The 13,374-nt window shown below is 30.3% G+C and overlaps 2 protein-coding genes across 3 annotated transcripts; both read right to left on the bottom strand.

Moving 5' to 3' along the window:
* Nucleotides 1-566: 566 nt before the first annotated feature.
* On the bottom strand, nt 567-4,811 carry LOC123309724. 2 transcript variants are annotated; one of them, XM_044892957.1, is made up of 3 exons: nt 3,981-4,811; nt 3,301-3,808; nt 567-623 (listed from the first exon to the last, which is right to left on the bottom strand). In XM_044892957.1, the coding sequence occupies exons 1-2, from the start codon at nt 4,053-4,055 to the stop codon at nt 3,347-3,349; spliced, it is 537 nt and encodes a 178-aa protein (XP_044748892.1). In that variant the 5' UTR covers nt 4,056-4,811; the 3' UTR covers nt 567-623; nt 3,301-3,346. The 2 variants fall into 2 exon arrangements, with proteins under 2 accessions (XP_044748892.1, XP_044748891.1); XM_044892956.1 differs by lacking the exon at nt 567-623 and having other exon boundaries at nt 2,989-3,808.
* A 322-nt stretch (nt 4,812-5,133) lies between these two features.
* On the bottom strand, nt 5,134-9,393 carry LOC123309567. Its single transcript, XM_044892745.1, has 3 exons — nt 9,135-9,393; nt 8,371-8,712; nt 5,134-5,160 (listed from the first exon to the last, which is right to left on the bottom strand). Exons 1-3 carry the CDS (start codon nt 9,135-9,137, stop codon nt 5,134-5,136), a joined length of 372 nt encoding a protein of 123 aa, XP_044748680.1. The 5' UTR covers nt 9,138-9,393.
* Between the last annotated feature and the right edge of the window lie 3,981 nt (nt 9,394-13,374).

Below are 13,374 nucleotides of genomic sequence, written 5' to 3'. Positions count from 1 at the left end.
TTAGTTTTAGAATTCGTGAAAAAAAATCATTTTTCATATAAAATTTATTTATAAAACTATGAATAATACAGAACAATATATGTACAATCAATTCAAATACATTATTTACATATTTACAATTCAAATAAAAACCTATCACGAAAAATCATTTGTCAGTTAAGTTTTTTTCCACTATTTTTTCTGTGCTTCTTTTTTCCTTTTCTTCTGCGATTTGGGCAATTATAAGTAGACGCAGCAAGGGGAAAAGTAGTGGATATAAAATTGTGATGCCTGAATTCAACTTGCTTCTTCCTCTCTTCACATAATTCTGCCAATTCGTTATGCGCCTTTTCTGCATCCCCTTGTACAGCCTCTTCTAAAATACTCTTCATACGTAATGCCTTCTCCAGTTTTTCTTTGAGAAGGCCTGGAGACTTTTTCTCCGTTGCTGAACTGTTCGGTGGGCTTGATAAATTTTTTAGCTCTTTCAGCAGACTCGCCTTATTTTCAATGAAGTTTCCGACAACAACCACATTTCTCAAATTTCCTGCTTTTAAGGTTTCTAAAGTGGAAATTGCTACCTTTGTTAAATTAATGGAAATTTTCGGTTTGCTGATCCCATTCTTCTTCGAGATTTTGGTCGTCTGAAACAAAAATATAAATTATAACATAACTATGAACAAATAATTGATTTTAAAAGATCCATTCATTACAAATTCCAACATCCAAATAATACTATCTGCAGTTCCATATTATTCTCGGAATATTTCAATAAAATTCAAATGTTCTGGAGATAAACAAACGAAACAAGAAAATTAGAATTATGGACAATTTTCGAAATATTTCTGGAACATATTTGTCTCTATCAGATCAAAAAGATCAGTCAAATTTCTACATCTATTCCTAGGGATAAACAATCGCAGTAATAAATTAATTTCAAGAACAATTTCTGGAATATTTTGTCTGCAATAAGTGGTTAGGTACTTTCAGAGCCAAATGTTTAGTCAAACTCTAAAACTACTTTCTCAATACTATTTTAAATGAAATTCAACTCACCATTTTCAGATATATGCACAAAACACAACACGAAACTTCAAATTTGACAATGAGACAAGCACTTTACTCTTCAAAGTATCGGTATAAAATGAGAAAGCTACCCCTATCTAATTTACTTTTTCTACCTGCCAGCCTTTCGGAGTGGTAGTTACCCCTTCTCTTCTATGACTGTACTGTTAGTAAAGGAATCACTTGTCAGATGCGCTAGCGTATCTTAATTTTGCAAGTTTAACTTTTCTGATAATTTGTTCCCATACTTATTGTTTCTTCTTTTTTTTTAATGAAGTGGAAAGTTACCCAATAAAAATATCTCATTGTTAAATTGGCGAAAATCCTACTGGTTTCTGTACATCACATATTTCATTAGGTACCATTGTTATATTCAATATAAGTCTCTGAAATAATATATAATAACTTTTGAATCTTTTTTATTTCCATCAATTGGAAATATTGATTAATCATTAAAACAACACCTTCCACGTGTTCCACTGTTTCAATTACTGGATTCCATATTTGTCTGTTGAGTAATTATGGATTATACTCTCTGAGCATTCATTTGGAAATATGAATTCGTTTTTGATCAACATAAAAATGTTGATATAGAACAAACTGACTAGAAAATGGATTTCACTGTCGCAGCTTTTTTTAGTGTGTGTTCCGATTAGAAACAAATAAAAAAATACAGATAAAGTATAGAAAAAATTATTTTATTGAAAACAAAGATGAATAGCAAATGTTGAGTTATATTTCTGGAGATATTCCTTCTGTTGTTTCATTATATATTTTTCCATATACTCGTGCAAATAAAAAAAAAATTATGGTGTATATACATTTTTTCGATAAAACTGTGATGAAGCATTCCTGTTAGAATTATTCTTCATAACAACTGATATTTCTTATACTGAATTCGAATTTATAAATTGTGAATATGAAACAGAAAACTAACAGAGATAAAATTGAGCAGATGACAGTGTTGTGGTTTCTGAGAAAAAAGTTGCTTCCCAGGTGCCATTTTAAAGGGGCTGCTGAAAAAAATATATAAGTAATTCCCAATAATTATACAGGGTGTCTGTAAACAAATGTGAAGGACTTAGGGAGATGATTCCTCGATGAAAATAAGCAAGGGTAGTTCCTATAAATTTTTTTCGAAATCGACTTCCCAAGACACAGCCTTTGGAAGGCAATGACGAGTTGACAGTTTTTAATTTTTTGTGCGGGTTTCAAAAAACACTCACTCTGACTTATAAAACTGTACATAATATGAAGCAATAAGTAGATGTTACTCACAGAATTTTTTTAGATCTCATAACTTTATTATTACGGTTGGAAAATAACAACCCCTTATGATTTTCTTTTCGTGGGATAGATTTTCGAAAAATAAATTCTCTTATGGTTTCCCATTCAATAATGGAGCAAAAAAGTTTCTTGCAAAATTTCGATAGAGTCGATATTTTTCTCGGAATAAATAAAAATATACAAGCAGTTCTGATCACTGTTAGTTCAATCCATTTCATCGTATAAGTATTCCATATAATGACTACCTCCCGCTAAAATACATCAATACATGCATCAACTCTCTGCTTCATACACCTTCGCATACTGCTTGTAAGTTTTTACTTATTCCGAGAAATGTATCGACTGTATCGACATTCTGCAAGAGACTTTTTTTCTCCAAAATTGAATGGGAAACCATAAGAGAAAACAATTTTTGAAGGAAAATCATAAGGAGTTGTTATTTTCAACCCCTAATAATAAAGTTATGAGATTTAAAAAAAATGTGTGAGTAATATCTACTCAGTGCTTCATATTATGTATAGTTTTATGACTAACGGCCGGTTTCATAATCAAACCTAAAGTCGCTTTAATTCTAAAGCTTTCTTTAACCCTACTAAAAATGACACTAAAGGAAGCTTTAAGCTTAAAGTGACTTTGAATTTGATTATGAAACTGGACGTCAGTGTTTTCTAGAACCCGTAAAAAAATTAAAAACTGTATCTTGGAAGGGAGGTTGATTTCGAAAAAAATTTATAGGAATCATCTCCGTAAGTCCTTCGCATTTGTTAACAGACACCTAGTATAATTCACTATGTCAAAGCTTGAATATTCATGAATACATTTGCCGCTTCAACAAAACTCAATGATTATTTAAATTTTTAAAAGAAGTGGAAAATGAAATTACTCATATTTTATGCTTGTTTTTCATTCAAAAACCAAAATATATGTACACAACACTTAAAATTAATAGCGAAATGATTCTACACTTACTTTAGATATATACAATTATTTACAAGAATTTTCATGAATCAGGGAACTATTCATTTCTTTTTCTCTTGATTCCGCGGTGCAAATGTGTATTTGCGTGAACGGCAAGGGGTGATAGAGGTTGTTTGAATTTGCAATATCTGTTATTCCTTTTCATTCTGTTGATTCCACATAACTTCGCGATTTCCATGTCCGATGATTTTTTACTTTTGGTCCCCCGGGCGGTATTTTCCAAAATTTGCTTTATAATTCGGGCATTATTCAATTTTTTTGTTAGAATCGCCAATTTTTCGTTTGAATCGATGATGTTTTTCGATTCAGTACTGGCATAATATCTGATGTCTTCTACACGTCTCTGGACACTCTCATTTTGTTTCATTAGGTTTTCTATCACCACCAATTTTTGAAGGTCGTCCTCTTGGCAGTACTCAAGTTTTTCAACGGTGGACAGTGCTATCTTCGTTGGTAGGATGAATGTTTCCCAGCAAGACATTTTCGAAATTTCCAAAGACTGAAATAAACGAAGTAAAAATATTATTTTCCATCATTCACATATTATTTGATAGAATGTGAAAATTCTAGAAATAAACGTTTGAAATGATAACGGAAAGAGTTGTGAAGAAATTTATTTTTGTGTATCCCAAGAATAAAAAGATGAAATTAATCAATTGAATTCAACTCACCAAATTTGTTTTCACAGGACACAAAAGTTCATTTCCAACTTCAACTTCAAGAAAAATATGATCAACTTCACTCATCGAACCATACGAATAGAATTTAAATATGTACCTGAATTTTTCCCTTCAAGTACCTACCTGTCATTTGGCAGTTTACGCGCGAACCCCCACTCTCCTGCAATGATGTAGTAAACGGCGGAGTTCAAATTTATCATTTTTGCTACATTACAAATTGTTTCTAGAATTACAAAATGATAAATATTTTCCAGAATTGCAAAAAGGCATCGAAATTTTAAAGCGACGTTGGACTGATTGTATCACTCTAGAAGGAAATTATTTTGATGAATGACCAAAATAAAATAAATACTATAGTAAATAATAATATATAAGTGAAGCAATAAAACTATATGTGCGATCATTTTAAAAGAAGCATTCGGTGAAACAGATTGATGTATTTTGTTGTGATGACTCGATTCCTGTGAAATCATTAATCCTTGATAAAGGTCCGATTTGATACCGAAACGTCGGTGTTTATGTAAAAAGGAGTATCGATTAATATACAAACTATCCAAATACCTGAAGGAGTTTTCATTATTATATAATACGGATGATAATATAAACCGTAATTTATAATTAGTGCCACACAGATAAATCTTTCCCAGAATTACAGTGACAAATTGTTCCCAGTATTAAAGTCAGATATTATATACTTACTAATTAGTGTTAACTTTTTATTCATATTTATTCTTGCTTTTGAAAGATCGGTTGGGTGGATGAAACTACTATAGATGGTTGAAAATTATATGTATCCTCGACCTGTTTATATCCAACATACAATTCTCAACTGTTGCACAAAACTGCTCCACAGAGATTGTCGTTAAAAAAAACAGATAATCTTAAATAATATAACATTACGATGCATGACATTTAAACTAGAGTTAGTAGATTCAGAAAAATTATAATTCAGCTTAGCAATCTAACGAAGGAGCAAGCTGTTAAATTTGCATATGTTATTATGCCTATACTGAAATTCAGTCAATTTTACTATGGGGAGTTTTTTGTTCATTATTCGAAAAACGATAAACTATCCCAAATCAAAATAGCATAAAATAAATCTCAGTTTTCTGGTTTCTGAAAAAAAAATTGAAAATTGCTTTTTTTAATCATCTTTAGCTGTGTCAGTGTCCTGGAAATGGAATGTTCAAAATAAATTAATGAAAAACTCACACTTTTTGACATGGAATCATCCCTTAAATTTTCTAACAGCTGCTCATTTATACTCTGTGTTTTATTATATCAGTTCAGCCTTCAACGCTGTCACAAGGGAGCAGAGTAGTTTTATGTGCTTTAATAAAACACTTTTGTAAAAAACTTACCATTGTCTATGAATGCGAATTCGGATTTGAATAATCCCGAATGTTTTTCACATCAATTTCAGTTTATTCGAAAAACTCATTATACGTATTATATGTATCAACCTACATTTAAACCATACAAATATTACTGAGAGATTTTTGTATAGGAGAAGTAAATCAGTCAACGTCTTCAGTATTCGTTTTTGAATTCGTTTCATCCATCTGGGTATTCATGTTTATTGAACAACAAGTATCTAACCACCTTGAGGGATGCTTTATTCTCTTAATGGTGCTGATAACGCATTTGAATAATTTCTGGTATTCACTAATACTTTTATCACTTCAGCAGGTACTCTGACAATATGAAGGAACAAAATTGGGTCCTTCAGTTCTTATTATACAGAGCCATTATATATTTTCAGGAATAGGATAATCAAATATGACTTATTCAGAAAAGAATCCGCAAAAATCAACATATCTTTGATAATTCTAAGAAAAAATCATTCAGATGTTTTGCTTCTAATTTTTTTTTGTAAAATCGAAATAAATGAGCAGTCCCTAAAGTTGAGAGGATGTATATTGAAAAAAAGCATTCAGTATCTTTTCTCTTACTGTTGCATAGTATATTTTTCTTTTCAGAAATGGATAACTGAAATAAAGGAAAAACTGAATTCATTTGATTATTAATGTGATATAGATATTTATATACAAATTTCGATTCACCACTTTCATATTGACAAGAAGAACTTCTTAGGATTTTGAAGTGGTACACTGCCAACAATATATTTTGAACTTCTCTCTTCAAAAATTTGGTATACGCTGAAGTATGTTCCTAAAATTTTGCAACTTTTACTTGCCTGACTTTCAATAAACAGCCCCTGCAAAATGTCAGATAAAGCTTCAGATCTGTGCTTAACATCAGAATTATAGATGTACATACAATATTGAATCATTAGATGTATATTTAACTAGTTATCGACTTTGAAAATTATAGTTGATTTACGAAAATTTTGAATGAAACCGATATGAGTCCAAATTTTCTTCTATATCTAGTTAGCTCAGAACTATGGGATATTTTTTATTATGCTACTGTGCTTGAACTGATCGGTTTTGAGATGATTAATACGTTGATTATCTCATATTTTTCTCTTCGTTTTGAAAGGTTCCAATTCGGAATTATATTTTATATCTGATTTTGTTCAACGAAAGACGGAAATAAAAAATAAAGTGTCTAAATTGTTCGCTTTTTAGCTATACCTTCAGAATGTGTATGCCCTATCCAATTCTTAAACGAATCGTCGAATTTCCATTCCTTATTTCACAAAGTAGACGATAAGATCAATAAATATTTTTGCATGCTGAATTTAGTTGTGATACTTTGGCAAAGTGATAAGCTTAAAAAAATGTGTGTATAACATCGAAATAAAAATCGGGAACAGAGATATTTCTTCCAGTACTGTAATTAATGAACGCTACAATATTCACAAAATAATGAATCCCAAAATTTTGGAAATATTCTGATCTCATCCATGTCTTTTCATTTTCATGTCCTCAACTTAAAAATCAAATCCAAGTTGTGTATAATAACAACTAACAATTTATCAACATTCTTTCGATTCACCGATTGAGAAATTAATAAATAAAAAAACAACTATATCAACAACTCAGGTGAATTAATTTCTTGAATGGATAAATTAACGGTTGTTTTTAGAAATATTGAATTCAGACATTTTGGTTCAATCCAAATAAAATGAAAGTAAGAAAAATGAAATCAGTCAATGTCTTCATCAGTATTCGTTTGCCACTTCTTTTCATTCAGCTGGGTATTCATGTTTATTGAACAAGTATCTAACCACCTTGGGGGATGCATTATTTTCTCAATGGTGCTGATAACGCATTCGAATAACTTCTGGGAATCACTAATACTTTTATTACTTCAGCAGGTACTCTGGTAATTTGAAGGAACAATATTGGGTCCTTTGAAGCATATCACTAATTGGAATCATAAATCCAAACAAAGAAAAACTTTCTGTCAGTTCGAAAGGAATTCCTAAATTTCATTACTGCATACTTCAATTTATTTTGAATAGTTTCCATGAATTTTCATTTTCAGTTCTTATTATACAGAGCCATTATATTTTTTCAGGAATATTATAATCAAATATGACTTATTCAAAAAAAAAATCCGCAAAGGTCAACATATCTTTTATACTTCATAGAAAAAATTATTCGGATGTTTTGCTCCTAATTTTTTTTTGTATAATCTAAATAGTTGAGCAATCCCTAAAGTTAAGAGAATGTATATTGAAAAAAGTATCTTTTCTGGTACTGTTGAATAGTATATTTTTCTTTTCGAATTTCTCCCTTACTTACCTGCAAGAGCACTTTTTCTTGTATACATTCACATGCCTTCTCGAATTTATTCTATTATAATGTGTACTTCAATGACTAATCTTTGGAATTTCGATTATATATGACGAATTAAATCGCAATGATTCATATCTTTTTGAGGCATTTATATCTTATTTCATGGGGCATAGGGCTGAATTTTTTTTTGCGAAAATTTAAATATCCTTATTGATTTGCAAGAGAGAACAATGCTTTCGATACATATTTGAAATGACACCTAATAACTCAAAATTTTCATATAAGGATTAGTCAATAAATTATATTTTCGTTTCCAGAGAAGCTACTTAAGACTCGATGAACACCAAAAATAAAGCTTCAACTTCAATTGATCAATTTTGATATTATTTCATATATTATTTTTAGAATTCGTGAAAAAAATCATTTTTCATATAAAATTTATTTATAAAACTATGAATAATACAGAACAATATATGTACAATCAATTCAAATACATTATTTACATATTTACAATTCAAATAAAAACCTATCACGAAAAATCATTTGTCAGTTAATTTTTTTCCACTATTTTTTCTGTGCTTCTTCTTTCCTTTTCTTCTGCGATTTGGGCAATTATAAGTAGACGCAGCAAGGGGAGAAGTAGTGGATATAAAATTGTGATGCCTGAATTCAACTTGTTTTTTCCTCTCTTCACATAATTCTGCCAATTCGTTATGCGCTTTTCCTGCATCCCCTTGTACAGCCTCTTCTAAAATACTCTTCATACGTGATGCCTTCTCCAGTTTTTCTTTGAGAAGGCCTGGAGACTTTTTCTTCGTGGCTGAACTGTTCGGTGGGCTTGATAAATTTTTTAGCTCTTTCAGCAGACTCGCCTTATTTTCAATGAAGTTTCCGACAACAACCACATTTCTCAAATTTCCTGCTTTTAAGGTTTCTAAAGTGGAAATTGCCACCTTTGTTAAATTAATGGAAATTTTCGGTTTGCTGATCCCATTCTTCTTCGAGATTTTGGTCGTCTGAAACAAAAATATAAATTATAACATAACTATGAACAAAAAATTGATTTTAAAAGATCCATTCAGAACGACCCATTACAAATTCCAACATCCAAATAATACTATCTGCAGTTCCATATTATTCTCGGAATATTTCAATAAAATTCAAATGTTCTGGAGATAAACAAACGAAACAAGAAAATTAGAATTATGGACAATTTTCGAAATATTTCTGGAACATATTTGTCTCTATCAGATCAAAAAGATCAGTCAAATTTCTACATCTATTCCTAGGGATAAACAATCGCAGTAATAAATTAATTTCAAGAACAATTTCTGGAATATTTTGTCTGCAATAAGTGGTTAGGTACTTTCAGAGCCAAATGTTTAGTCAAACTCTAAAACTACTTTCTCAATACTATTTTAAATGAAATTCAACTCACCATTTTCAGATATATGCACAAAACACAACACGAAACTTCAAATTTGACAATGAGACAAGCACTTTACTCTTCAAAGTATCGGTATAAAATGAGAAAGCTACCCCTATCTAATTTACTTTTTCTACCTGCCAGCCTTTCGGAGTGGTAGTTACCCCTTCTCTTCTATGACTGTACTGTTAGTAAAGGAATCACTTGTCAGATGCGCTAGCGTATCTTAATTTTGCAAGTTTAACTTTTCTGATAATTTGTTCCCATACTTATTGTTTCTTCTTTTTTTTTTTAATGAAGTGGAAAGTTACCCAATAAAAATATCTCATTGTTAAATTGGCGAAAATCCTACTGGTTTCTGTACATCACATATTTCATTAGGTACCATTGTTATATTCAATATAAGTCTCTGAAATAATATATAATAACTTTTGAATCTTTTTTATTTCCATCAATTGGAAATATTGATTAATCATTAAAACAACACCTTCCATGTGTTCCTCTGTTTCAATTACTGGATTCCATATTTGTCTGTTGGGTAATTATGGATTATACTCTCTGAGCATTCATTTGGAAATATGAATTCGTTTTTGATCAACATAAATATGTTGATACAGAACAATATGACTAGAAAATGGATTTCACCGTCGCAGCTTTTTTTAGTGTGTGTTCCGATTAGAAACGAATAAAAAAATACGAAGAATAGAAATGAATAAACAGAACATTGATAACAGAAATAAAGGAAAAACTGAATTCATTTGATTATTAATGTGATATAGATTTTTATATACAAATTTCGATTCACCACTTTCATATTGACAAGAAGAACTTCTTAGGATTTTGATGTGGTACACTGCCAACAATATATTTTGAACTTCTCTCTTCAAAGTTTTGGTATACGCTGAAGTATGTTCCTAAAATTTTGCAACTTTTACTTGCCTGACTTTCAATAAACAGCCCCTGCAAAATGTCAGATAAAGCTTCAGATCTGTGCTTAACATCAGAATTATAGATGTACATACAATATTGAATCATTAGATGTATATTTAACTAGTTATCGACTTTGAAAATTATAGTTGATTTACGAAAATTTTGAATGAAACCGATATGCGTCCAAATTTTCTTCTATACCTATTTAGCTCAGAACTATGGGATATTTTTTATTATGCTACTGTGCTTGAACTGATCGGTTTTGAGATGATTAATACGTTGATTATCTCATATTTTTCTCTTCGTTTTGAAAGGTTCCAATTCGGAATTATATTTTATATCTGATTTTGTTCAACGAAAGACGGAAATAAAAAATAAAGTGTCTAAAATGTTCGCTTTTTAGCTATACCTTCAGAATGTGTATGCCCTATCCAATTCTTAAACGAATCGTCGAATTTCCATTCCTTATTTCACAAAGTAGACGATAAGATCAATAAATATTTTTGCATGCTGAATTTAGTTGTGATACTTTGGCAAAGTGATAAGCTTAAAAAAATGTGTGTATAACATCGAAATAAAAATCGGGAACAGAGATATTTCTTCCAGTACTGTAATTAATGAACGCTACAATATTCACAAAATAATGAATCCCAAAATTTTGGAAATAATCTGATCTCATCCATGTCTTTTCATTTTCATGTCCTCAACTTAAAAATCAAATCCAAGTTGTGTATGGTAACAACTAACAATTTATCAACATTCTTTCGATTCACCGATTGAGAAATTAATAAATAAAAAAACAACTATATCAACAACTCAGGTGAATTAATTTCTTGAATGGATAAATTAACGGTTGTTTTTAGAAATATTGAATTCAGACATTTTGGTTCAATCCAAATAAAATGAAAGTAAGAAAAATGAAATCAGTCAATGTCTTCATCAGTATTCGTTTGCCACTTCTTTTCATTCAGCTGGGTATTCATGTTTATTGAACAAGTATCTAACCACCTTGGGGGATGCATTATTTTCTCAATGGTGCTGATAACGCATTCGAATAACTTCTGGGAATCACTAATACTTTTATTACTTCAGCAGGTACTCTGGTAATATGAAGGAACAATATTGGGTCCTTTGAAGCATATCACTAATTGGAATCATAAATCCAAACAAAGAAAAACTTTCTGTCAGTTCGAAAGGAATTCTTAAATTTCATTACTGCATACTTCAATTTATTTTGAATAGTTTCCATGAATTTTCATTTTCAGTTCTTATTATACAGAGCCATTATATTTTTTCAGGAATATTATAAACAAATATGACTTATTCAAAAAAAAAAATCCGCAAAGGTCAACATATCTTTTATACTTCATAGAAAAAATTATTTGGATGTTTTGCTCCTAATTTTTTTTTTGTACAATCGTAATAATTGAGCAATCCCTAAAGTTAAGAGAATGTATATTCAAAAAAGTATCTTTTCTCGTACTGTATATTTTTCTTTTCGAATTTCTGCCTTACTTACCTGCAAGAGCATTTTTTCTTGTATACATTCACATGCCTTCTCGAATTTATTCTATTATAATGTGTACCTCAATGACTAATCTTTGAAATTTCGATTATATATGACGAATTAAATCGCAATGATTCACATCTTTTTGAGGCATTTATATCTTATTTCATGAGGCATAGGGCTGAATTTTTTTTTTGCGAAAATTTAAATATCTTAATTGATCTGCAAGAGAGAACAATGCTTTCGATACATATTTGAAATGACACCTAATAACTCAAAATTTTCAAATAAGGATTAGTCAATAAATTATATTTTCGTTTCCAGAGAAGCTACTTAGACTCGATGAATACCAAAAATAAAGCTTCAACTTCAATTGATCAATTTTGATATTATTTCATATATTATTTTTAGAATTCGTGAAAAAAAATCATTTTTCATATAAAATTTATTTATAAAACTATGAATAATACAGAACAATATATGTACAATCAATTCAAATACATTATTTACATATTTACAATTCAAATAAAAACCTATCACGAAAAATCATTTGTCAGTTAAGTTTTTTTCCACTATTTTTTCTGTGCTTCTTTTTTCCTTTTCTTCTGCGATTTGGGCAATTATAAGTAGACGCAGCAAGGGGAGAAGTAGTGGATATAAAATTGTGATGCCTGAATTCAACTTGCTTCTTCCTCTCTTCACATAATTCTGCCAATTCGTTATGCGCCTTTTCTGCATCCCCTTGTACAGCCTCTTCTAAAATACTCTTCATACGTAACGCCTTCTCCAGTTTTTCTTTGAGAAGGCCTGGAGAATTTTTCTTCGTGGCTGAACTGTTCGGTGGGCTTGATAAATTTTTTAGCTCTTTCAGCAGACTCGCCTTATTTTCAATGAAGTTTCCGACAACAACTACATTTCTCAAATTTCCTGCTTTTAAGGTTTCTAATGTTTCCATGTGTTCCACTGTTTCAATTACTGGATTCCATATTTGTCTGTTGAGTAATTATGGATTATACTCTCTGAGCATTCATTTGGAAATATGAATTCGTTTTTGATCAACATAAAAATGTTGATATAGAACAAACTGACTAGAAAATGGATTTCACTGTCGCAGCTTTTTTTAGTGTGTGTTCGGATTAGAAACAAATAAAAAGGTACAGATAAAGTATAGAAAAAATTATTTTATTGAAAACAAAGATGAATAGCAAATGTTGAGGTATATTTCTGGAGATATTCCTTCTGTTGTTTCATTATATATTTTTCCATATACTCATGCAAATAAAAAAAAATTATGGTGTATATACTTTTTTTCGATAAAACTGTGATGGAGCATTCCTGTTAGAATTATTCTTTATAACAACTGATATTTCTTATACTGAATTCGAATTTATAAATTGTGAATATGAAACAGAAAACTAACAGAGATAAAATTGAGCAGATGACAGTGTTGTGGTTTCTGAGAAAAAAGTTGCTTCCCAGGTGCCATTTTAAAGGGGCTGCTGAAAAAAATATATAAGTAATTCCCAATAATTATACAGGGTGTCTGTAAACAAATGTGAAGGACTTAGGGAGATGATTCCTCGATGAAAATAAGCAAGGGTAGTTCCTATAAATTTTTTTCGAAATCGACCTCCCAAGAAACAGCCTTTGGAAGGCAATGACGAGTTGACAGTTTTTAATTTTTTGTGCGGGTTTCAAAAAACACTCACTCTGACTTATAAAACTGTACATAATATGAAGCAATAAGTAGATGTTACTCACAGAATTTTTTTAGATCTCATAACTTTATTATTACGGTTGGAAAATAACAACCCC

The sequence above is a fragment of the Coccinella septempunctata genome, chromosome 3 (assembly GCF_907165205.1).
Source record: "Coccinella septempunctata chromosome 3, icCocSept1.1, whole genome shotgun sequence".
In the NCBI taxonomy this organism is placed as follows: Eukaryota; Metazoa; Arthropoda; class Insecta; order Coleoptera; family Coccinellidae; genus Coccinella; species Coccinella septempunctata.
Note: the sequence above shows the minus strand (reverse complement) of the source record. Positions and strands in the feature narration are given on the sequence as shown.